This window comes from Gopherus flavomarginatus, chromosome 12, assembly GCF_025201925.1.
Source record: "Gopherus flavomarginatus isolate rGopFla2 chromosome 12, rGopFla2.mat.asm, whole genome shotgun sequence".
In the NCBI taxonomy this organism is placed as follows: domain Eukaryota; kingdom Metazoa; phylum Chordata; order Testudines; family Testudinidae; genus Gopherus; species Gopherus flavomarginatus.
The window spans coordinates 39844073-39870623 of record NC_066628.1 but is presented as its reverse complement, the minus strand read 5'-3'; the positions used below and the strand labels follow the sequence as shown (position 1 = coordinate 39870623).

At 40.4% G+C, this 26551-nt stretch overlaps 1 protein-coding gene across 4 annotated transcripts in view; it reads right to left on the bottom strand.

Annotated features, from left to right (window-relative positions):
• The window catches only part of LUC7L3 (LUC7 like 3 pre-mRNA splicing factor), a 42620-nt gene that overhangs the window by 15725 nt on the left and 344 nt on the right, over window positions 1-26551 (bottom strand). For all 4 annotated transcript variants that reach the window (XM_050920512.1, XM_050920509.1, XM_050920510.1 and 1 more), the window contains exons 2-7: window positions 11573-11639; window positions 8643-8682; window positions 8098-8242; window positions 6431-6508; window positions 6247-6351; window positions 2662-2823 (exon numbers count right to left, since the gene is read on the bottom strand). In XM_050920512.1, the coding sequence (XP_050776469.1) occupies window positions 2662-2823; window positions 6247-6351; window positions 6431-6508; window positions 8098-8242; window positions 8643-8682; window positions 11573-11639 (597 nt within the window). The remainder of the gene's footprint in view (window positions 1-2661; window positions 2824-6246; window positions 6352-6430; window positions 6509-8097; window positions 8243-8642; window positions 8683-11572; window positions 11640-26551) is intronic.

The window sequence follows — 26551 nt, the reverse complement described above, 5'->3', positions numbered from 1 at the left end:
AAATGATGAGCTACATGCCGTTCACGGGGGGTGCCCCTGCAACAACCCCACCCATTGCTTCCCTCCTCCCCCAACCTTCCTGGGCTACCGTGGCAGTGTCCCCCCCATTTGTGTCATGAAGTTATAAAAAAATGCAGGAATAAGAAACACTGAGTTTTTAGTGACATAAAATGAGGGGGAGGCAGCCTCCCAGTGCTATAATAGTCCAGGCAGGACATTAAGCAGTGTGGAGGAGAGGAGCCCAGCATCCCACTGCTATGGTAGTCCAGGCAGTATAGAATCTTTTCTTTTCACGTGAAAGGGAGGGGGCTGATTGAAGCTCAGCCCCCAGTTGCTATGATGAAGACGGTTACCAGCCGTTCTGTACCATCTACTGGGAATGACCAGGAATCATTCCTATTTTTACCCAGGCGCCCCTGAGGGCAGCCAGGGGTATTCAGCAGTTATCAAGCATGTACTGTCTGACACCAGGGAGGGGAGAGGAGCGGATACTACTCTTCACTGCTGCAGCATCGCGTCTACCAGCAGCATTTAGTAGACAAAGGGTGACATTGAAAGTAGTCAAGAAACGATTTCTTCCCCTTTTCTTTCACGTGGGGGGGGGGGGGAGGAGAGTAAATTGACAATCTATTCCCTGAACCATGCCGGACAATGTGTTTGAACCTACAGGCATTGGGAGCTCAGCCAAGAATGCAAATACTTTTCCGAGACTGCTGGGGACTGTGGGATAGCTGGAGTCCTCAGTACCCCCTCCCTCCCTCCATGAGCGTCCATTTGAGTCTCTGACTTCCCGTTACGCTTGTCACGCAGCACTGTGTAGCCTGGAGATTTTTTTTTTCAAACACTTTGGCATTTTGTCTTCTGTAACGGAGCTCTGATAGGACAGATTTGTTTCCCCATACAGCAATCAGATCCAGTATCTCCCGTATGGTCCATGCTGGAGCTCTTTTTGGATTTGGGACTGCACTGCCACCCGTGCTGATCAGAGCTCCACGCTGGGCAAACAGGAAATGAAAATCAAAATTTCGCAGGGCTTTTCCTGTTTACCTGGCCACTGCATCCAAGTTCAGATTGCTGTCCAGAGCGGTCACAGTGGTACACTGTGGGATACTGCCCGGAGGCCAATACTATCGATTTGCAGCCACACTAACCCTAATCTGATATGTTAATACCGATTTTAGCCCTACTCCTCTCATCGGGGAGAAGTACAGAAACCGATTTAAAGAGCCCTTTATATCGATATAAAGGGCCTCGTAGTGTGGACAGGTACAGCGTTAAATCGGTTTAATGCCGCTAAAATCGGTTTAAACGCGTAGTGTAGACCAGGCCTGTGTTGATGAGAGAAGTCCTCCCACTAACATAGTGCTGTCCACACTGGAGGATTAGATCAGTATAACTGCATCGCTCTGGGATGTGGATTTCTCACACCTGCGAGCGACGTAGTTATACTGATGTAAGTTGTGGTGTAGATCTGGCCTAACAGCACACTCCAGGATTCTACCGAATTTACATTCCTCCTAAAACATCCAACCTATGGAAATGGAAAAAATAGGTATCTCATTTTAAAATATTTTAATAGTGCATCCTCAAATTTTGAGAACTCCAAACAAAAAAACTCTCAGCTAATTGAAGTTAGTTATATCCCATATTTCAGACTCCAGCTGAGTGGCACTTCTAAGTTTCACCAAGATGATGCTAAACTCTGTTGGAGTTCATAAACTCAAGAGTTTTGTTGCAGAAGAGTTTAGCTTCAGTTCTCAGGAGCCTAACACCAACTCAGGCTACCGTTCAATGGTGCGTCCCCAATTGCTTGCCATTATATTGATTTCAAGGTCCGAAAACACCCTGCTAATATCAGGAGTTCTGTGTTTGTACGTGATTAGCATATTTCCATTAAAGTGAAAACATACAAACAGATATCCTTGTAAATTGGATATTGTACATAAAAAACTGTTAGGTATGAAAACTCTTCTTGTAGTTATTTTATATCACTCCAAATGCTTCACCATAGTGTGTCCCTGAGTAGACGAAAGATATTTTTGCAGTGATATCTCATGTATTTGAAAAGAGCTTGCTTGTCATACACTTCTGTTCTGTCTATAGGGAGGAACCGTATGCAACTGTCTGGGGGCTGTCATAGAAGAATGAACATAGAATATTTTAATTAACTTATTCCAGTGAATACTTTAATCAATATATTTGTAATATTCAGGATACTGCACACTGGGATATACTAGTGTGAACCAGGAAATATACCAAGAGCATTTCACCAAACAAAAATCATAAAAACATTAATTGAAACCATGTTGTGTTGAATACCTTCAGCAGCCTGGTTAGTGGGGGAATTTAGCACAAAAATCCAGGCTTAATTTGATTTTCATTTTTTGTTTTGTACTTTAGGTAAAATTTTCAAAAGCACAAAAGTGATGTAGGAGTCTGAGTCCCATTTTCAAAAGGGACATAGGCACTTTGGAGCCTAAGTGCCACTGCTAAAATTACCTTTCATCTCTAAATAATTCAAAGCTGTCAAAGCTTGGTTGCCAACAAATGGATGTTGAGAACCTGAGTTTATGTATGTAAGGATTCTGCCAATGATTTGGTTCTTAAATAGTTTATACAGAAAGAAAGTCAGTTTACCTTTAATTACAAAGTTATACTCACTTTTAATTCTTCTACAGTAGCTTTAATTTTGGCATAACCCATGTGCTGTTTTCCCATTAAGTGGTCATCCACTCTGGACTGTGCATCTCCTACTATTAAAAAGGCTCCACAGACTTCACAAACTTCCATTTGCTTTTCTTGAGCTGCAAAGCTCTCAATTGTCTGGAAGAGAAGGTAGTGGTTAGAGCAAAGAACAATTGAAAAGTTTTAATCTGGAACCAGCTAGACTTACTACTACTTACTTTATCAACTGTTCTTCTAGTGTTGTGAAATTACGAATTTCAGCTTTAAAAAGGAACTTATAATTACTTGCTTTAACTTGGCACTATTATGAAGTCGCCTACATATTATGCCTAATATGAAAAAGTTTAAAAAACAAACAGACTGCAAGACTAAACATGCTAACTCAATGTTTTCCACAGATTAATGGCAGTCTGCACTTTACAGTAAGTACTTAACTGTGGAATTTGGGAAATAAATGTCTTTTTCACTATCAAGGATACAATGCCTATTACCCGCTGCTACGGCTGGTTTCATGGTAATATTCAATACTAGTTCTGCCTTGCAAAGGACAAAACCAGGCCCCACTTTTCTGCTCGAGACCTTTGACTACATGACAAAAACTTTGGGAGACTGACAATGAAATGCCCAAGAAGAAGAAACATCTATAGGCCCTGCAATGGAACAGAGAAAGGAAGCTGGGTTCGATGCTTTCAAGGTAGACCTTCATTTTTAAGAGAATGGTGGGGAAAGTATAATAAATATATCAAAGCAGACATCGTGTGACATAAACTTACCAAAATCTCATTACACTGAATTGACAGCCCAAATCCAAGTGATTATTCCAGTATAGCATTAATACGTTCTCCTGTGTACATTCCGCTTCTGACTCTTATGGAGCCAAAATATCCTGGTCTGAGCACACTTCTGGAGCAAGGGACTACTGAGTTCTAATCTAACTTCTAACAAAAGCTCCTCTCTGTGATCTGGCAGTAGACATTTAACCTGTTTATTTCAGCTTTCCCCAACAGTAAAAACTATGGAGATAAATCTTTGCACAGCTCACAGGAATATGGTGAGGAGCTGTTAGTATTTGCAAAGCATTCTGAAGATGATGGGGTCAAATTCAAGCCTGGTAAGGAGGTGTACTGCCACTGATTTCAACAAAGTTGCATCCACTATACCACATCTGAATGTGAACCATATCATTTAAATTCTTAAGAGAAATTTATGAGAACAAATCAAGAGCTTCAGGATTTCAAAGTTTAACACAAAAGGGTGCAAAAATGGGAGAACAAGGTTTGGCTAAACTAAAGCAGAATTGAAAATTCTGACAAAAATGAAAGTTTTCAGGAAATCAATCAGATAGGAAAATTCTCAATATGTATTATGAATTTCAAGACAGATGTCTGATATACAGATCTGGAAAGACATGAAGGTCCAGGGCACGTTAATATCACATTCCAAATACCAGGCCCCAGGTATTCTGCATTATTCTCAGATTATTTGACAAGTAAGGGAAGCATACACTGTACATTTCTATGGCCAATATCAATTTTTCTGGACAACTGCCTCAAACACATGACCAAAATTAATGCCATATCCAGTTTACAGTAATGAGTGTTTAGAATCATACTAGGTTTTGAAAAGGCTTCCATAAACTCCTGAATTATAGCTTTCTTGAACTATGCTATGGTTTTAAGGGATGGCAGCTCCTCTGACTTCTGCATACAAGACCATTAGAATTAAAGAAAGTGATTTAGGAACTAGTGTAGGGGTTGGCAGCCTTTCAGAAGTGGTGTGCCGAGTCTTCATTATTCACTCTAATTTAAGGTTTCGTGTGCCAGTAATGCATTTTAACGGTTTTAGAAGGCCTCTTTCTATAACTCTATAATATAAAACTAAATATTGTTGTATGTAAAGTAAATAAGGTTTTTAAAATGTTTAAGAAGCTTCATTTAAAATTGAATTAAAATGCAGAGCCCCCCGGACCGGTGGCCAGGACCCAGGCAGTGAGAGTGCCACTGGAAATTGGCACGCGTGCCATAGGTTGCCTACCCCTGAACTAGTGTAAATGCAACATCACACAAGGAAGACTTATGAAAAAATCAACTGCTTTTGTTGTTTTCAAATACAAGCTAGAGGGAATATCTCCTCTAATTTCTTTCTGGTGCTAGAACCGCTTCTAATCAGGTCCAGCCTTAAACATGTGAGCTTCCAGGAATCAAATAGTCTAGTAGCTCAGAACAGAATTACAGAGAAAAGCAAGAGATTATCTATTGGGATAAACTCCCTAAGAAGTGGCAGTCATGGGGGAGATTTAAAGAAGAGAAGCTGCTGACAGCCAGGAACCTAAAGATCCTTGAACAGACTCTGGTTTACTGATCATTGCTAGCAAGAAAGTTCTCAGTTATGGAGAGTTAAGTGTCTTCACCAAAATAAAGTTGTAGCCATATTTCCATTTCAAGCACGATTTCTGACTTCCTCTAAAAATCTTTGAAATGGTTTGTGTCCCACTGGAGGGGTGCAAAAGGACTAGTGGGGTAGGAGAGAATCAGACGTGGCAATGGACAGACGTCAAACTTCAATTACTTTAGAGTCTCTGTTTTCATTTAAAAAAATTAAGTCTCTAAGCTGTTATGTTTGAGAAGAAACACTCTGGCCATGTTTTGAAGGTTAATTGATTCAATGATGTCTGACTAACTTTTCAGAGTGCCAGCACAATGGCTATGAGTGGTGAATTGCTTCATTCATTTCAGTGGGTGCAAACTCAAACGGCCATTGATAATTTAAAATACAAACATTTTAAAACTATCTCACTGCTCCTTGATGTATACAGGAAACAAGGGAAGGCTCATATTATGAAGATCTCAGCTAGTGTTTCTTAAAGTATGTGATGCACACCCCCGGGGGGGTACAGAAGAAGGTGACTAGCTCACTAGCCTATCAACAATATATGACCAAGTTGAAGATGGATGCAAGTGTTCTCATTTTTCTGAAGAGGGCTTGAAAATATTCTCAAATTTAAGATGTTTTGGTCCAAGCAATGCTAAGATGGGCATGTTAGAAACTTGCCAAAAAAAATTTAACACTTAGTTTTCTGAGGTCTTGCATTTTTACATTTTCCAATTTAGTTTTTATTTTGGGTTTTTAAATTAACTTAGAATAAGTTTCCTGCCTTTCTAATTTTTTCGCTATACAAGCATCTTTGATGTTTTATCTTCTGTAAACTACCAATACATATTCATAAATTCCCAATGCCAATTTAGTTTTGGCAAAGAATACTAATCTAAATGAGTTTACAATTTAAATCCAAAATTTAATTATCTAACAAAGTACATGATATTGACTAAGACTAATTGGAGTTTTAAATTAATGAATATATTGTGTAAAATACAGGCTGGGCTCTCATAAAGGGTACGATTTCAGCCTGTTAAATTTTAATGTGAGAAACAGAAATTTGACAAGAAAGCAGTAACTGGATTGTTGTAACTTTTAAATCCTCTGATTACATAAGGGGCAAGGCTATCTGGTCAGGTTCTGCTTTTGCATCGAGCCTTGAAAGCCCACACAGCTTTTACTTACTGAAGTTGTAGACCTCAGCAACTCTCTCTCTTCTTTTAACTGTTCAACAAGTTTCATCATTCCTTGTGCCTCTTCCACCTTTCCTTCAGAACCCAATTCTTCAATCTAAAGCAGAATAAAAATCCTATCAGGATCTTTTAATCTGAGCATTTGATTAATAGTTGTGTTAGAAGGTGACTTTTACCTGTTGTAGAAGTACATCGATTTTGTCAGTTAAGACCTGAATTTTCTCTTCGTTTTTACCAGTAGGTCCAGCTGCCTGCTAAATATTAAAAAAAATAATTCAGTCCCTAATCAAAGGATTAAGAATGTGTGTTTTTAAAGAAACTACACACCTATTAATATTTTTCTCTAGAATTACATACTTGATAAATAGAGTAGATCCAAGTACAGAAATGTTGTATTTTCATTTAGTGAGAGAAAAAGGAAATTTATTCACCTATAATCCTGTTTCTCTGAAGGCACCACACACACAAAATTCGTGAGCTTTAATTTGATAGCACAAGAATGGCAACATACCCCTAACTCTTAACATTTGAGCCCTGAGAACAGCAATAGCAGGTGGAGCATGGGCTAAGCCCCTGGCTGACTGCCAGATACCACCCTCTGCAGATAATGTCCTTCAAATGATTCTTACTCTGTATTTTTATTTGGGGAAATCTCATGAACAGTGAGCACAGCTTCCAGGAAGGTGGAACCAAACTATCCCCCCAAAATAAGCATCATATGTAGATGCCAAGTTCAGAGAACAGTGCTGAATCAGTATGTGACCAGAACTCCAGTTAGCAGCCCTACACATGTCTAAGATAAAAATGTTATCGGGGCATGCCACTGATACTGCTTTGAGCCTAACAGAGAATATCCCAAGCCACTTAGGTACTGTTAGCCTAGCTAATGTAAAACAAAGGGTAATCCACTTAGATATAAGTTGAATGGCAATGGCATTCCCTTTACACTGATTCCCCAAAGCTATAAAAAAAAGTCTAAGGGTATATGTCTACAGAACGAAGGTTACAGCAAGACAGTAACAGTGCTCAGATACGTCTATGCTACAGTGATGCTTGCTAAAGAAACAAATGGGTTTTTCCATTACTGTAGTAAATCTGTCCCCAAGAGGCAGTACTTAGGTTGACGGAAGAATTCTTCTGTCAGCTAAACTGCATCTGGTTGGGTTGACCTAATGTTGCACAGGGTGTGAAATTTTTCAAAGTCATAAGCAATGCAGCTAGGTCAACTAAGTTTTAGGTGTAGACCAGGCACAACTGATTTTCTAAACGCCCTGTCCAAATAGGAATGTATATCTCCTCTGACACCTAGGGTACTGAATTTGGCTTCCCTTGGTTGAGAATAATACGTTGTGAAAAACATTAGGAAATTAAGAGTCTTATCAAAGCAGAACTCAGACATCACTTTTGGTATTAATTTAGAAGGATGCAGGATGACTGTCTCTTTGGAGTCAGTGAAAGGAAACTCACCCATTAAAATCTGCAATTCACTCTTGTTACAAGTGCAATTAAAAATGTTATTTTTAACAGGAAGAGCCTTCCATTAGGCAAGTCTATCATCCTTGTCAAGTAACAACTATCCTGCAAATTACTTATTTAACTACATAAAAAGAACAGGGGAAGTGTGTGTATGTGTAAGAACAGAAATCATTCTGAGCACAGAGAAAAAAGCTGAAGTTATCTATGGAAAAGGAAAGTGGAGTTCTTCTGGTCACAGTAACCAGTAACATGTAAATCACATAAGAACCTTCTGGAAAGCAGCAAATTCACATTATAGTGAACATCCCACATTCAGAGTCCACTTTTAAGAACAATTCTTTGCTTCAGTGTAGGCTTTTGTACTTACACCTGATGATTGCTGATTCTGTGACAGCGCCAAACGAGCATGCCCTCTTCGAATCCTCCGTTCTACCTCTGCAAGTAAGCTCTGTAAATATCGCAAGAAGTCTCTTTCATAGCCCACTTTCATAAAACGAGAGCTCTTCTCATATCTGATAAAAAATACACAATGTTTTTTACTGAATGATCATGTGTCATTCTGTAATATAGAGGTGTGACAAACATGTAAAAAACTGCAATGCTTTAACAGTTCCAGCAAAAATTACAACTTTGTAAATTACACTGGGGCTGCTTCAGAACAGGGGAATGGACTAGACGACCTCAAAGTCCCTTCAAGCACTATATTTCTATGATTAGTGATTTTTTAAATTAAGTTTTCATAACGAAATGGACAATGAAAAGTACAAGGTAAAGGATTTACAGCCTATATATGAAACTGCTCTTAAATTATTATTTTCTTCTTGTCTGGTTGGTTTTATGAACGCCAGTTTGAACAAATTAAACCATTACAGTTGCTGCATTAACTTATGCTAATACAACTTAAACACTCACTGTTTACGCAGATTTTCATCATGAATTTTTTCACATGGACCTAAAAATAAAGCAAGGTAAGACTTAGCGCACACTCTGGAAAGCGACACCAAAACTCCTGAAGATTTAGTCAGCATGTTTTTGGGTAGGTTTATAAAAAGACTTGGGCAACTAACGGCCACTGTAGGCACATAAATCCCAGAATCAGGCTCCACAAACCCCCCCTCAGCTGCCACCAAACCTGTTGGTGACAAATTACTGAGATAGAGAGAGAGAGAGAGAGAGAAGCGCCCACAAGCGTGAAAATGATTCTGTAGTCTGGTGGCTATAGAACTCACCTGCGAAGTGGGAAACCCAGGATCCAGTCTTCCTGCTTCAATGAATTTATTGTTTACCCAAAGAGGAACAGTTTCACAGTACAGATTAAGGATCACCACATTGGAATATCCCAGAGCTCAGTGGTTAGTAAATTCACCTGAGAAGTGGCAGAGCCCTGTTCAAATACCTTCTCCCACTCAGACCGAGGGGGGACTTAAAGCAAGGATCTCCCACATCCCAGGTAAGCATCCTAAACGTTGGGCTAGAAGTATGAGGGAGATCCTCCTGACCTTCTTGCAAAAACAGCATAGGCACCTAACTCCAAGAGAGAGTTTGTAGCTGAGAATCCCAAGCAGAGGGAGGCATCTCTTTCTAGCCTGGACTACGGCATAGTACTCCGAGAGCGAGAGGGCTTAGGACACACTTTTTACCTTGGCATCTCCTATTGGCTAGCTTGGAGGGAGATGCAGAACATGCCGGCTTCTGTCTATCCCATTCTGAGGTGCCTCCTAAAGGGAGCCTACGTGCCTAACTCAGGCTTTTGTGAATCCAACTGATTTTCTAGGCACCTAAAAGTTAGGTATGGTGATGCTAACCATTGCTATGCCCAAGTTTCTTTGCAAATCTAGCCCTTTGTGTCTAATTACATTAAGCACTGTAGGTTATCCAACCAGTCAGATAACTGGGAGCACCATGATTAAGGATATGATTCTGTTATGGATTCTGAGATTTTCCAGAACCTCTGTGAGTTCTTCTACAGCAGGATGGGAGCAGTGGCTGGGGTTGGGTCAGCACCCATAGGGCTGGTGTAGTGGTGGTCAGTCCCTGCTGCAGAAACAGCGGTGGGACTGGAGGAGCTGTAAGCCCCCGGCAGTGCTATTTGTCTGATCCATCCCATGACTATTTTTAGTAAAAGTCAGGGACAGGTTGCAGGCTTCCATGAATTTTTGTTTATTATCTGTGACCTGTTCCTGACTTTTACTAAAAATACCCATGGCAGAATCTTAACCTTACCCATGATACAGGACACATTTCTACAGTGTCTCAGGAAAGCATAAAGGTGAAGCTGATGCATTTTTATGAAGCTCTCTGTAAACTGGCCTTTTGTACCTACATTTTCACTTACATGTTTGGAACTTTTTTTTCTTCAATTTATCTTAAAAAAGAATACCAAAATGCGGTAACATTTCTCAGACTAACAAAAGGAAAAAAATAAGAATTCTGTAACACGTGTAAAATTCACTGAATCTCCAGCACAAAATAAAAGCATGTTTCAGAACAAAGTTTTCAAAAAATATCCTGGCAGGATTATAATAGCCTAGTTTTCTAAGGCTCTTTTTCAAAAGGCTAGTTTTTATTTTGATTTGAGTAATCTGTGGTCTCCAAACATCTGGCCAGATGTCTAACTTTACAATAAAGCACTGGCTGATTCAAAGAATTTGATATTAAGTTTAGAATCAGAAGAACGAAAGCAGATAAGGGTTCCATCTAAAGCTTCATCTACATAGGAAAGTTTTACTGCTATATTGATAACACCCGTGATTTAGTTAGTTTTATTCTGGTATAAGAATGTCTTTTCAGTTTAGCTTAAACCCCTTTTCAATCAACATAAGCTAAACCAATAAATAAAAATAAAAGACACTCTTACATGAGAATAAGAGTCCCACTTGTGGAGTTTTAGGTTATACTTGGGGGGGAAAGGGGGTTCACATACTCCTTTCCTATGTACACATAGCCTAATTTTATATTAGTTGTGGGGAAGGGGTTGAGATGGAGCAAGTGTTGTAAAAATCATCTTCTGCTGTGGTGTGGCCACTACTGGAGATTTGCAATCATTGTAGCCCATTCTGCATGATCCTCTGCTAATCTCTTGGTGGATGAATAGTCCTTTTGATCCAGTCAGGATACCACATCAGCCATCCAAGATCTTCTTTTTCTGCCTTGTGTTTTTCTGCCATCAACTTTACTTTCCAGTGCCCATAAACATGCACTGCCTGCTGAACATCTGAAAATGTACCCTGCAAATCAAATCTCTCTTTTCATAAAATCTGACTAGATTTTGCTGAGTTCCAACAATCTCCAATACGTTTTCGTTGATTATGCAGTCTATCCATGATATTATATCAACATTGCTATTGCTGAAATCAAGTTACTGGCAGATCTGAAAAAAATCTAGTTTCACAATGTGTGGACAGAATATACACTAAAGGAAATGAATATCCCATTGTGACAGTGTACCCCATAAGCACCCCATTGGGAGTTGGGCATCTGGGTGCTAAAGACAAGCACACTTTTGTGAGCTGTTTTCAGGTAAACCTGCAGCTTTGGGGCAGGTAATTCAGACTCTGGGTCTTTGTTAAAGTAGACAAGAGCGTCTGGCTCGGCAAGACAGGGTGCTGAAGTCCTAAGCTGGCAGGGAAAACAGAGATAGAAGTAGTCTTGGCACATTGGTTGGCAGCTCCCAGGGGGGTTTCTGTGATCCAACCCGTCACACCCATGTCATAGAGAAAAGGTCAGCCGTAACTACTAATCTGGAAGCTGGAGGGGGTTATCATATGACATATCTTAAATTTAATTTTAATGACAGTGAATGACACCCCAACCCCCTCCCCAACACACAAACGAACACTTACCCAAGTCAGAACGGGTATTTGTAAATAATTCAGCTGGACAAAACCCACAAAGGTAATATTTACAAACCTAAGAGAGAGAGAAAAAAATAACTATTTTCTTATTTGGCACTAATTTACTCAATCACATCAGATGTTCATTCTAAGGTAAAAAGTGAAACTTCCTTCTGTATTTATTTCTGTGCAGCCTACAAAGTTTCTTGGAACACAGAACGCACACACAGACGTGTGATACTTGGCTTTAGCAGAGAAAACAACATGCCTTCCTGACTACTCCATGCACTTGGATAAATCTTCTCCATTGCAATACCCTGTATTCCTTTATATTATTGTTAAATAGTATTTTCCTTCATCCCTAAATAGCTGTTATAAATAGCCAGCTGACTATACTGGCTACATGCTCTGGCTTGGAGTAGACAGTGGATGTCCTGGGTCTGTGAGGAGAAGAGACTGCACAAATACAGCTACAGTGCAGAAGCAGAAATGTAGACGTCCATGAGCAGACTGCATGGAGGATGCAGAAGGGGTACAAAAGGGACCAGCATCCTTGTCAAGTGAAAGCAGAGGAACTGCATCAGGTGTACCACAACGCCAGGGAGGCCGACAGTCAATCTGATGTCATTCAGCAGACCTGATGCTTTTACGAAGAACCACATGCCATACTCGGTGGAGTCCTCTACACCTCCACAGGCCAACATGGATACCTCTGAGAAGCCCGAGACGACGAAGAGGACAGAGGACATGTGACTGGGGAGTGGAGGGGGTATGCCAATGCTGTGAGTCAGGCCCCGTTTGAGGCTCCACCACAGTCCAGTCAATTGAGCATAGGTAAGTCTGATGCAGAATCTCAGGTGTGTAAATTTATTTCCCATTACGGGGATGGTGCAAGCAACTTAACAGGACACAGTTATTGACTTTTCATTAATTTACTTGTACTAGAAGAGGTAGCGGTACAACAAAGGAGGTAGCACTTATCTGCTTTTCATTCCTCTGTAGAGTTAGGCAAGGGAGAGTGTCATGAGAAGCAGTTTGTTTATGTATACAGATGCTCCCCGAGTTACGTAAACCCGACATATGCAAATAAGAGCTTACGGAAAAAGTTCCGTAGGTAGAAATAGGAGGTTCTCTCTCTTTTTTACGGGGGGGGAGGGGTAATGGTTGGATATACATTTTCGACTTACTCAAAATTTGAGTTATGCAAGGCGTTCCAGAATGGAACGCTTGCATAAGTTGGGGAGTGTTTGTACAGGGACGTCCACTGAATCCTTCTGATAGATCTCAATGGAACTTTCATGGAGGTGCTTTGTAATCCTCTTCCAGAGATTTCTAGGGATGGCAGCCTTATTTCTTCCTCCACAGTACGATATTTTCCCATGCCAGTCAGCGATAACTTCGGCAGGAACTATTGTAGTACCTAGGCTAGCAGCATACAGGACCAGGCGGCTTCAGGATGCCTGCAGCAGCTGTGCTCTCTCTGTCTTTGTTATCCTCAGAAGTGGGGGTATCAGCTAAAATCACCATCATCTGCAGATGCCAATATATTCATTGTTGTTGCCCTACACCTCAGTTTCAGGCAACTGAGCAATTCCCACCTCATTTCCCTCACCCCTGGTGGGCTATACTCACAACAGCTGCTGCAAGTGGCACTGTGCACAAACACTCAGAAACAGAAGTGTCAATAAGCATATTTTGTTGAAAACTGTAGGGGAGTGAGGGAAGGGAGTTCTGAATGTTACATTTCACTTTTCGTTATGACTATGTGGATATGGTACCTGTGTGTCTTATTTGCAGCTGTTGCAGCTGCAGCCTTCAGGGATTTCCCCTTCACACCTGAGCCAAGTAAGGAAGAAAAAGAAGAGGAATTGGGATGACATGTTCAATAAGATCCTGCAAGCCAATGCTGCGACAGACCATGAGCAAAAAGCCTGGAGGGTCAACACAGCAGACAGCCTAGAGAAAGAGCAGACAGGAGAAAGGCCCAAGAGTCCCTGCAGGAAAAGAAGAGTGAGATGCACAGGACGTAATGGGGCTTCTCCAGCAGCAAACACAGATACTGCAAACTCTTGTGGAATCTCAGTTCAACAATCATCGGCTCGCCTCCCTTTGCAGTCCGTGCAGAACTGCATTAAGGCACCTATCTACACCCTTCCCCCCAACATTCCACGTGGCATCAGGGGGGCATTAAGGACAACCATGACTTCACACACAGCAACTGTGGCTTTCACAGGTCAGCGTACGTGTAGGTAAAATGTACACAAATGTTCTTTCTCCTCATTAAGTTCTGTTCCAGTAATATATTAGTTTTTAATGTATTTGCTTTTAAGTTACACAGATTCTTTTTTGCATTGGTTTTGTTACTGAATAAAATTCTATTATCTGGAAAACAAGTAATCGTTTAGTACACAACATATGCTCCAGAGCACCTAGCAGTTCTGAAACCCCTTACTAAACTGTGACAATTCACAGGATTAGTTAACAGTGTAATGTGCAACAAGCACAGGAAAATTAATAGATGCATTGATAGTGGTACAGTGAGATGTACAAGCACCATACAATTTCTTACAGGCCCCAAAACAACACAGCAAGGTAGAGTGTAGTATACCAGAATGTATAACTCTGGCTTGCTGTTGAAGTGCTCTCTCAAAGCCCTCCTGAGCCACCTAGCTCCTCACTGAGTTCTTCCAGTAGTCCTTGTGTCTGGCTGATCAAACTCAGTAGACAGCCACTCTACCTCTGCCCTCCACCCTGACAGCAACTTTTCTCCTTTGCTTCATAGATATTATGCAGGACACGGTAGGCAGCTATAGCCATTGCAATATTTTTTCAATGAGATTCAATCTTTATGAATAAACAACACTAGCGTCTCTTCCATCTACCAAAAGCACATTCAATGTCATTCTGCACCTGCTGAGCTGGTAGCTGAATCTTTCCCTGGTGATGCCAAAGTGGCAGGTGTATGGTTTCTTGAGCCAGGGTGTGCAAGGGTAGGTTGGGCTGCCCAGGATTGCTAGTGACAGGTAAACAACGACAATAGTAATCTGCTGGTTGGGAAAGGAAGCCCCTGGTTGTAGCTTTCTGAACAGTCCTGTGTTCTTAAACATGCAAGCATCCCTGACCAGTCAACACTGATGTCAGTGAAACATCCCCAGTGATCCACCAATGCTTGCATAACCATTGAAAAGTAGTCCTTTCTGTCTTTCTATTGATGTACTCTCTGGGGAATAGGCATGCTAACTATCGCTAGACCACACAGTTCAGGAAGTCCATTACTCCAAATCCTTCCACTATGTCCTGCACATTGCTGAGAGTCACAGTCCTGCATAGCAGGAGACAATTAATGGTCTTGTACGCTTACATGACAACAGCTCCCCGAGTGGATTTTACAACTCCAAAATGATTTCCCACTGACTAGTAGCAATCCAGCACTGCAAGTTTCTCCACTACAATCACCATTTGCTTTTCCACTGTCAATGAAGCTCTCATTCTGGTGTATCTGTCTTGGAGAGCTGGAGCAAACTTGGCACACAGGTCCAGGAATGTGGCATTCCATATGCAAAAGTTCTGCAGCCAATGCTCATCACCCCAAGCCTGCACTACTATGCAATCCCAACAGTCAGTGCTTGTTTCTCAAGCCCAGAGGCAGTGCTCTATATTGGCAGCTGCTCCGTGAGCACCACCAACTTTGAATTGGTCCTCGCTATGTTCCACAGCAATCTGTTATCCAAAAAGTCATCATATTCCACACCGACTCGGTTCTTCTTACAGCTCTGCAAATACCACAGGATTGTGCCTACGTGTGCAACGCTTATGACAACAGTGCAGAGCTGTGCAGGCTCCATGCTTCTGTCAGAGATGGTGGACAGTGAGGAAGTCTGTGCAGGTGTGCACCTTTTAAAAAAATCCCACACAAATTATGGGATATAGGTGATATTATGAGATGGAGACAGTTGCATGCTGGGAAGTTGACTCCTTGCTCCCACACACCCCTGTGCGACACATTTCTGTCCCATCCTGCATTGCCAAAACTTCCCAAAAGACAGTGCCAGTAGTGGGTCAAACATTGGGTTACCTACCCACGGCTCACCACACTATGCATAGCCACATGCATAAGCATGTGCAGCAACAATGCAAGGAACCAAGTGTGCATGCACACAAACGATATACTAAGAGTGGTTTTATGCCGACATAACTTGCGTCAACCGAAGTTTGTAGTGTAGACATGGCTTATATACATAAAGGCTTATAGAAAGTTACAAATTAATGTTTTAATGGTTACCAACCAACAAGAATCAACCTTTCTCTAGGAAAATAACTAAGAAGTACAACTGGAAAAAATATTTAAATCAAGATCTCCTCCTCAGTGATTTAAGGCACTTTAATTTAATCAACCCACCCTGACTCAAACCCAGTCTACTACTTTGTGGTACGTAGATTTTGAGATGTGGTGGGGGGCACTAATATCTAAAAAGTTACCTAGTTTATTATCCAGTTGTTTTTCCAGGCCTCACAGTAATGCCTTTAAAACCTTTATTTAAAGGTGACCTGCAAAAGAAGAGAAGCCTTTTTTACTTTTTAATCTGGAAAAATTAAGGCCACACGTTATTTCTTCTACATTCTCTGACAACAAAAGGTGTTTAAAAGCAGCCTGTGTTTTCGATTGGAAATTCAGCTCTTGACTAGGCTGGAAAGATTCTGTACTCCTGCTCCTTGTATGAACTTAAGATACCTGAAAGCCCTTCTTTTCCTCCACGTCTCCCAGCAAAGAAAGACCAATCTTGACATTCTTGATATTTATAACGTCAAAGACACAAACTTTCAGATTCTTTATACATCATAAAGCAGCAAACAAAAAAATCAAGCTCACTCAAATCCCCCTAGCCCCACAAAAAGCCCAAAGGTCACCTTTAAATAATTAGTTCTTCACTAGAGATTTTACCTCTACCAAACTGATTGCCAATTAACTTGAAGTAGTTAACACATTTGTAAAGACTAGTCTGGACACTCTCAAGAAATTTGTTCCAGCCTACAAACGTTGTAGTTTACCTGAGGGGTTAGTCTGGGTATTTGCTAGGGAACAGCAGAAAGTAGCCTTTACAATTACATTACTTTGAATTAATTGAAAGTCAATTAATTAAAGGTAAATGACTAGTGTAGAGATACTACATACATACTACAATTCCCTGCAAAACACTAAAAAGTAACACACTGGACCCTGTTTGCACCCCAAACATTGTACTTTCCCACTTCAAACTCAGTTTAATAGCTGACTTCTAAAACTCTCCCACTTTTGTGGAGGACAGAGACTCACTCATTGCTTCTTACAATTTCTGAAGTAATGAGAAAATACAATTCTTTCATTATAAAGTGCATGTCTACTCTGAATAGTGAATCTAAAAGTGGCATGTTTTTCTCTCAGTGATGCTACAGCAAGTTTGCTCAGTTACAAGTATGAAGACTTTTTATACACTAACTGGCAACCTCAACCTGGGATATTCAAATCAAACCTGACTTGGCTTCTTTCTGGCTTATCCTTTACCATCAGTAAGATTTCTTATTGAAAATTAACTAACTAGTCTAGTAATGTATGAGCCAGATAACAATCCGTCTCAGTACTATATGAGTATTAGTTCTGTGGTACTAACAGTAGTAAAAAGTAGTTTTTGATTTCACTAACAAGCAATTAAGAAAGCAGATTTGTTGAGTAAAATGCCATTTTTCTAACCATAATCCTATTTAGTGACAAGAAGAATGTCTTCTTTTGAAGAGAAACAATCGAGGGCAACATTGATCATTAATCCATGCTGGTGATGCTCGTTAAAAAAATAATGCAGTAATTAAATTTGTGACTGAACTCCTTGAGGGAGAATTGTATGTCCCCTGCTGTTTTACCAGCATTCTGCCATATATTTTATGTTATCGCAGTCTCAGATGACGCGCAAATGTTGTTCAAGAACACTTTCACTGCAGAATCGACAAAACGCAAACAAGGTACTAGTGAGAGATTTCTAAAGACAGCTACAGCACTCAACCCAAGATTTAAGAACCTGAAGTGCCTTCCAAAATCTGAGAGGGACAAGGTGTGGAGCATGCTTTCAGATGTCTTAAAACAGCAACACTCCGGTGGAAACTACAGAACCTGAACTACCAAAAAAGAAAATCAATATTCTGCTGGTGGCATCTGACTCAGATAATGAAAATGAACATGTATCAGTCTGCACTGCTCTGGATTATCATCGAGCAGAACCCATCATCAGAATGGACGCATTAAATGAACATGTGTCAGTCCGCACTGCTTTGGATTATCATCGAGCAGAACCCATCATCAGTATGGACGCATGTCCTCTGGAATAGCAGTTGAAGCATGAAGGGACATATAAATCTTTTGCGCACCTGGCATGTAAATATCTTGCTACACCAGCTACAACAGTGCCATGGAAACGCCTATTCTCACTTTCAGGTGACACTGTAAATAAAAGCAGGCAGCATTATCTCCTGCAAATGTAAACAAACTTGTTTGTCTGAGCAACCGGCTGAACAAGGAGTAGGACTGAGTGGTTCTAAAATTTTACATTGTTTTATTTTTGTACATAATTCTACATTTGTAAATTCAACTTTCATGGTAAAGAGACAGCACTACAATACTTGTATTAGGTGAATTGAAAAATACTATTTCTTTTGTTTTTTTACAGGGCAGATACTTGTACTCAAAAAATATAAAGTGAGCGCCACACACTTTGTATTCTGTGTTGTAAATGAAATCAATATATGTGAAAATGTAGAAAACATCCAAAAATATTTAAATAAATGATATTCTACTACTACTTAACAGGGCGACTTTTATCCTTCTCAAACAAGATGAGGAGGAAAGGGAGATATGACTCTAAGGAATATGAATACATGTCAAGAATTTTTTTTTTTTAAGTATCCTAAAACTCAGTTCTATCACAAAGAAGACAAAGATGCTCTTTGAAAATAACTTTCCAGCTTCCAGCACTGTGAAGTCCTGGGGGAGAGCTTAAAACAAATATAGCACACATAGAGACTTACTCCAAGTCAATTATAGTATTGATGGGTGCCAAATTAGATGGCTTCATCCATGAGAGTCAGTGTCTTGAAAAGCTGCATGCATAAAGTTGAGCAGGCTTCAGTACAATTAGATGGCACTGTGAAAGAGCAGGCATAACATCTAATCATGCTAGTATCATCTGTGATTTAAAAAAAAAACAAAGAACAAAAAAACAATAGAGCCCTATCGTTTCAAGCCCCCATCTTACATGACAAGGTGTGTAGCTATAACCTATGGGCAAATTTCTCCAAAGTGGGTGACAAAAGCTCAGAAGCTCAAAAATCAGGCCATTTACACAATGAGAGCCTAAATATGGATTTAGTTGCCTATCTTTAAGGACCAACATTTGAAAATGTTAGCTTGTGCTCAGTGGGCTTCCTGGCAGGGAAAACAAAAACCAAGCCTTATCTCCTTTTTAAATACAATATTACAAAAAATTCTTGGCTGTACCTGCGCCAAGGTTGGTAGGGTCAAAATCTTTGTAAGACCAGTTGTTAATGCAGTCCACGTAACTGTTCTTACAGGAGTATCTTCCAAGTATTATTTTAAAAACAAAATCGAAATTGAAGATCAAGGTCAACTGTTTGTTGTGCTGCTTTCTAGTACAGTATCTCTTCACTTAAAAAGAACCTATTCTTTTTGCAAATACAGATTAACATGGCTGCTACTCCTCACTTAAAGTCATTCTGGTTAACGTTGTTGCAGTGCTCCCTTCTAATGTCGTTTGGCAGCCACCTGCTTTGTCCACTGCTTGCAGGAGGAGCAGCCGTTGCAGCTTGCTAGTGGGGGCTCGGAACCAGGGTGGACCAGCAGCCCACCTATCAGCTCCCCGCTCCCTTAAGTTCCCTGTGCAGCAGCTGCCCAACAGGTTATCAATTGCTGGCAGTTCAGCGGTCCCTCCCGCCACTGCCATGTGCTGCTCCTGCCTTCTGCCTTGGAGTTGTACCCCAAGCCTCCCGCTTGCTGTGCGGGGGGGAGGGGAGGGAGTGGAGGAAGAAGGGGGCTGTCAGGATGTCCCCCTCCCCCCCGCTTACCCCATCCTCCATAGAGGAGGGGGGGACACATGACAGGCCTCAGGACGCAGGGAGCTTACTGGCAGCAGCTGTGGTCCCAGCAAGGTGATCTAATTAACAAGGCAGTGTACTTAAGAGTAGGGTCAGCTGTACTTAAAGGTGAAAAGTGCATCTCTCTCTCTCTCACACACAAGGTATGTCTCTCTTCCCTCCATTCCTGCTGCCTTGTAGTGAGAGAGTTAAGCCCTGAGGGCTCAGCCAATTGCTAGTTCATCATTTAGCAGTAAGGAATTCCCAGGGAAATATCCCACCCTCTGACTCCTCCACCTCAACCAAGCTTCACAATCATGATTACTGTGTACCAGTATTAAACTGTTTGTTTAAAACTTATACTGTGTGTGTGTATATAGATTGGATGGATGGATGGATGAATAGTCAGTCTTTTGTCTAGGGAAAAAAAATTCCCTGGAACCTAACTCCCTCATTTACGTTAATTCTTATGGGGAAATTGGATTCGCTTAACATTGTTTCACTTAAAGTCGCATTTTTCAGGAACATAACTATGTTAAGTGAGGAGTTACTGTACCTAAGAAACCAGTGTATTGATATAATGAAAAGGGGGAAAGGTTTATTAAAGAAAACCTCACTTCAAGATTCTAAGTGCTATGTTATTTATGAACTTATGGAAGACTATGAATGAATACGTTGACAGCATCCTTTTAAAAATGGCATTCTTGATAAGCCCTATTTTTTCCCCACAGAAAGGCAAGCAGCCCGCTCAGGTAGTCATTCTGAGCTATATGTGGCTATATGGGACTATATTTAAATGTTCTGACTCCAGAAATAGCTTGTACTACATGCTGCACAAAAAAATAAGTTTTGTATACACACAGCAGCTTACTTTCTCTTCCCTGACTTGGGAGAGTGAACCAAAGAGCCATACCTCCCAACCTAGAAATATTTCAGGAGTTGAAAATGTGACTTGCACTTTTAAAAATCAGATGACAGCTCCAAGGCAGGCAATTTTGATTGTTACGGCGTGTTATAAGCTATCACTAGGAACTGGTATAGAAGAAAAAGATTACTACTTACATTAGTATCAGGCAAATACTGAACTACACAGATTCTTTCACCAAGTGGTTTGAAGAACACTTGAGTGAAGAAAAATCATGCAGTATGCCTGAATCAAGGGGAAGGAGGGATCTGTTTACAGTCAGACAACTAACCATGTCTTCCCCTACCCCCACCCCCGGAAAATATTTATATTCTAGTAGCCTCCTTATGACAAATTTTCATGCATTTAACCAGTTGGTTCTTTATCTTTCCCCTCCAAAAAGCAAAACTGAGTGCATGAAAAAAATTAAGCTAGGATAAAAGGTACAAAATCTGGTCCTTGATTATCAGCACTGAGAGAGACTAGATGCAGGTTCATGCACTTCTAACAAGGACACCAAACAAAACAGTTGTTTTATAAACTTACAAGAACTTTCACCACTAGAGATCCTGAATGAATATATTAACTACCTTTTCCCCCACACAGAAACTGGTAATAGTCTGAGTAAGCACTTCAGTGTTACCCTGAAGCAGCGGATCTATGGCCATTTGTGAACTGTGCTTAATTAAATTTTTCTTCCTAGTTATTGATTAGGAGACTATTATAGTCCAACTCCTGCTCCATTTCTTCTCAGAACGGAACATCTGCAGTTTTGACAAAATAGCTTTAGAGAGATGAGGTGGGTGAGGTAATCTTTTACAAGACCAACTTCTGTTGGTCAGAGAGACAAGCTTTTGAGCTACACAGAGCTCTTCTTGAGGTCTGGTTCTTCCAAGCTTTTCCTCCCCAAAACAAACATAACTTCAATATTATCTGCAATTGAGTATAAAAGTCAGTGGTTTCCAAACTGGAGTTCACAGACTACCAGAGAGTTGGCTGAACATATGGTGCAATCCCTCCTTGAACTGCATTAAAAGAAACTAAAATACATTTCTCCTCATATATTGCTTTTTCACATAAGAAACTGATATAGTTACCAAAACAGTTTCATTTAATTGCCAGTGGAAGAAGGGTTAGTCCATTCAATCATAAATGGAAGGAGAGCTGGTCCCCAAGTATCTCTATTAAGTTGTGGTATACAGTATAACCTCAGAGTTACAAACACCAGTTACGAACTGATCCATCAAAAACACACTTCATCTGGAACTGGAAGTAAGCTATCAGGCAGCAGCAAAGAAGAAAAGAAAAGAAAAAGCAAATACAGCACAGTCCTGTGTTAAATATAAACTACTAAAAAAATAAAGTGGAAGTTTAAGATTTGGCAAGGTAAGGAAACTTTCTGTGTTTGTTTCATTTAAATTAAGATGGTTAAAAGCAGCATTTTTCTTCTGCACAGTAAAATTTCAAAGTTGTATGATGTCAATCTTCAGTTGTAAGCTACTGCACATCTTACTGTTAAGATGATACTCTTTTCCTCTTAAGGCAGAGTATTGAGTAGCCACAGTCCAAAATTTAGATTTTGTTTTAATGATGCCTCTTTAACAAACAGACGTTAATGTTTATGGGATCAGACTGGATGATCCCAAAAGTCTCTTACAGTTATACTATTTGGGTTCCCCTTGCACCACTGCTTGTGCCATGAAAGAAGAGTCTAGAATATCAAAACCAGAGAACTACTTCCTACACTGTATGGTTTTATTACAGATTTAAGACTCACAACATGATTATAAAGACAGCATGAGGACATTAACCTTTTACAGTACTGTATTCTAATACTTCCAAGACAGAGCAGAAAAAAAGAAACCCTACTCTACAGTAAGCCATTCCAAACGTTATTAACGCTGTGGTTCTGCACCAGTCAAAACTGAGGGTACTCAACTTCTCTTTTCTGGTCTGCTTGCAAACCTGTATTGTTGATACACTGGTACATGACTCCATGATCTAGCAATGTGGAGTCATAATGAAAATAATATCAGGGTTCCCCCTCCAGTCTTTCATTTTAAAGCCTCAAATTCTTCTAATATCCCCTCCAACCTATATTTGGTTCATAATGAAACATTAAGGTTTATTTATTATCTCTTCCACTCTTAGAACTATTACTTTGCCCTCCACTCAGAATTTCCCTTAAATCTTCAGCAACAGACTTTGCTATATGCACCTATTATGCTTATAACCACATGGCAAGAGAGAGATTACAGACTGTCTAGTTCTCCTAACAAGTGCTTTTCTTTTTTCATGATATGCAACATCTAACTAGAATAAGGGATAATGAGAACTCTTAACTATGCTGGGCCATTTTCCTGGAAAACTGAGGCATTAGCAATTATCTGTGGTTATGGCACATCGTAGTAACAGTATTTTAAACACAGTTTAGCAAATTCCTTCACTCCAAAAGTTATGCTAAAGTGGTTTGCTAGCGATGTAAATAATTAGCACTTATTCAATTGTCTTGTAACTTTTTACTGTTACAACATGTGAACCTTCTAAAGTCCCCCAATAGAAAGGAAAAGGTCCAATATACTGCTGAATTCTCTCTCAGGTCTCACATTTGAAGAGACTCTAGAATGGCAGAGTGCCACAAAGAAATACTTAACACTTTACATCCAATTATCTCACACCTGTTCAGAAATCTTAATCCTTGAACATGTCTATGTGGTAGGCAAGTACTACCCCCCATTTTACAGATGAGAAAACTGACGTACAGAGAAGTAACTCACCCTTGGTTCCCACAACAATTTAAGGGCTTGCCTGCACAGAGAAATTAAATTTACTGGCAGAACTATCTCAAGATCCAATTACCACACACAATTCAGTTCTTACTACATTACTCCAAAATAGCTTGAAGAAATTACAAAGAAGACAGACATAAAAATGAGTAACCTCATGAGCATTATTATGACAGTGTTTAATGTTTTGTATTGTAATGTTTTCACTTTGTTCTGAAGTACTAAAACCTACACACTTTGCAATGTTTTCCAACTCCAGTGAAAACACACCCAGTCCAAAATGCTAACAGCAGCCCATGCTTCAGGCCTGGTTCTTTTCATCCTCCTCCTACCAAAAACCAAAGTACTCTTTGCAATTACAGGATAATGGTTCTTAAACTTCCTGAAGACAAGAGTACACTATTATCTAATAACAGTTTGATTGTTTTTTCACTAAGATGGCATGACAGAGAAAAATCAGCCATCTAACAGGAGCCTTGCTTTAACTTTATCTGAACCATGTAGAGATTCTAGACCTACAGAATATTGAGATCCATTGTTGTAAATGTACTGCTCTTGCACTACATAATGCCTTTCATTTAGATAGTCCAAAGCTCTTTATTTACGTTTTTACAATTAGCTCATAAATGCAAGAGAATTTGTATGCACTGTCAGGCTATGTCTATACTATGGTGCTTTTAGCGACATGACTGCGCTGCTACAGCCATGCCATTAAAAGGTGCATAGTGTAGCTGCTGTTTGTTGGCAGGAGAGAGCTCTCCTGCCAACAAAAAACTTCCACCCCCAAGGAGGAGCAGCGTTAGCTTTGTCAGCAGGAGCGCTTTCACTGCTGTTCACATTGGCGCTTGTTGACAGCAAAACTTTTGGTTTTTGAGGTGTGTTTTTTTAACACACCTGAATGACAAAAGTTGTGTCTTTCACTTGACATTGTAGACAAAGCCTTGATGCCACATAGCTAAAATTTAAAAAACAAGAAACACAAAGTTTAAGGTTTCTATAGCAATGTTAACATTTTCATGTTGCACAATGAATATTCAAGTCATTTCCTGATTTTTTATTTGAACTGTACAACATTAGACCTGTATTAGCATGGGAAAACTAAAGAACACCCTTGTATTGTAAAAGAAATAAGAGAAATTATATGGGTAAGCAGCTTCCTGGAGGCACAGCTATGTTTCTGATAAGTACAGTACAATTGACTGCGAAGCACACACTCCTTTAATTGCACAAATCTGCATTTCAAGGAGTGTGCATTTAATAAATACATTAGTGTGGTGTTTACATGAATTGCACAAATGCTTCTATGAAAGCAGGAAGCAGATACTAAACACATTCCCTACCAGACGGAAAGGGTTCAAACAGCAATCTGCGAACTTCCCACTGTCCAGGGGAATGGCAGCAGATCCCCACTGCAAAGAGGATACCTGCTCTCTAAACAATAAAATTAAGTAGCAGCCTGAGGGCTGACCTCCAAGTCCTTGTCTATACAGGCAAAAGACAAGTATGTTTTTCAATAGTATTAGTTTAACTTAAGTGAAAGTTCCTTTACTTGAATGAACACACACACACTCCATCCCCTCAAAACATTTGCTTTATCTGCATAGATACGGTCCAATTTATCTATCTCAAATTTCCAGGACCTAGTAGCACCAGTGAATTCTGAGCTCAAAACCAAGGGGAAATCGGAATTGAATGCCTGGCTGAATTACGTGTTCCAATAAAATGAGAACATATTTCTTGAGTTGTGAGTCCTTCCTGTAATACGTACCTCCAGATTTAACATTTTATACAAGCAATTTGTAAACAGATATAACCTTTTCTAAAACAAAATCAGTTTTCCAAATTTGTTGTCAAGATGTCCTTCTCAACATCTGGTTAGACCATTTTAAAATGTGAGCCTGTCATTTCTCAGTCTCTCAATTCAGATGTGACTAAAGAAATTCACAAACTTTGCTCCTTTTTCATTTAACATCTTTTTTTTCCAGGAAGTTACTACTGTGGGAACACTATGTTTAAACAATTTTATAACAACCTCAGCATCCTCTACCAAGCAAACAATATATCAATTGCTTTGTCTATCAGGGTGTCAGTGTTGTGATCTACCCATTAAATCCTAACCTACAAAAACTGAAAACTCTATCTTAAGCAAAGTTTTGACCTCAAAATGGGAGAAGTATCAGAGACTCCATGAAATCCACTAGGAACTTTGCTATTGATTTTATGGGGAAGGACCTGACACAGTCCACCCACTGTGATGGGTGACAGTAAAAACTCTAAACAAGAAACTATCTGGGAGGGGGGAAAAACACCCTCTACTGAGCCGTTCAGTGCAGGAAATTAACATGTGACAGCCACCTATAGAGGAAATATTAAAGTATATTGCTAAATAGTAACAATATTGTAAATGAAAAATCCAGAAGTTCCAAGATAAATTTGATTTGTAGAAATAAAGCTCTCACATCAGCAAAATCTTCATTTCCAAAGAATCTCAAGTTCTTCATTACCCTGTGCTCTTTAGCTAGTTAGCATGTCCGCTACACTATTCATCTCCCACCCCATCACAACCAAACTGCAGTACGGCCTACCCAGAAACTTCCTCCTCCTCAAACTCAGGAAGGACCCCTTACCCAAAAAACCCAAACTAACAACAACAAAACCCTCCACGTTCTAGAAACAGACAGGCTTTAAGAAACGTTTCCTTCATCCACAGCAAAACAACTCTCTCCCGTATAAAGAGCTCAACACAGACCCTCCCATCATCCCTCCTCCTCTCCGACCCCCGGCAAAAGCAGACCCCTCACCACCCACTCATTTTCCTCAGCTAATTAATTCTTAACGGCACAAATCGCCTCACACAGTTAAGAGCAATCCCTCAGGCACTAAGTTCCGAGCAGAGCCACGAGCCAGCTCCCCCACGCCCCCCAATCCTGGTATGAGCCGACCCCTTCCTTTCCAATCCTCCTCAGTCAGGCTACTACGGACCCTCTCCCTCCGGCCGGGCTATTCCTCATAGCGGGTCCCGCCTCCCATCCACGCCAAGCCGGGCCCTTCGCACTTTCCTTCCCAACCTCCCGCCTGCTCCCGGTCTCCAGAGCCATGAAGGGCCCAGCCCGCGTCCAGAGCCTTGGCCCCAGCCTACTCCTCCCAGAGCCCCGCAGAAAGCGCCCCCACCCCCAAGTTCCC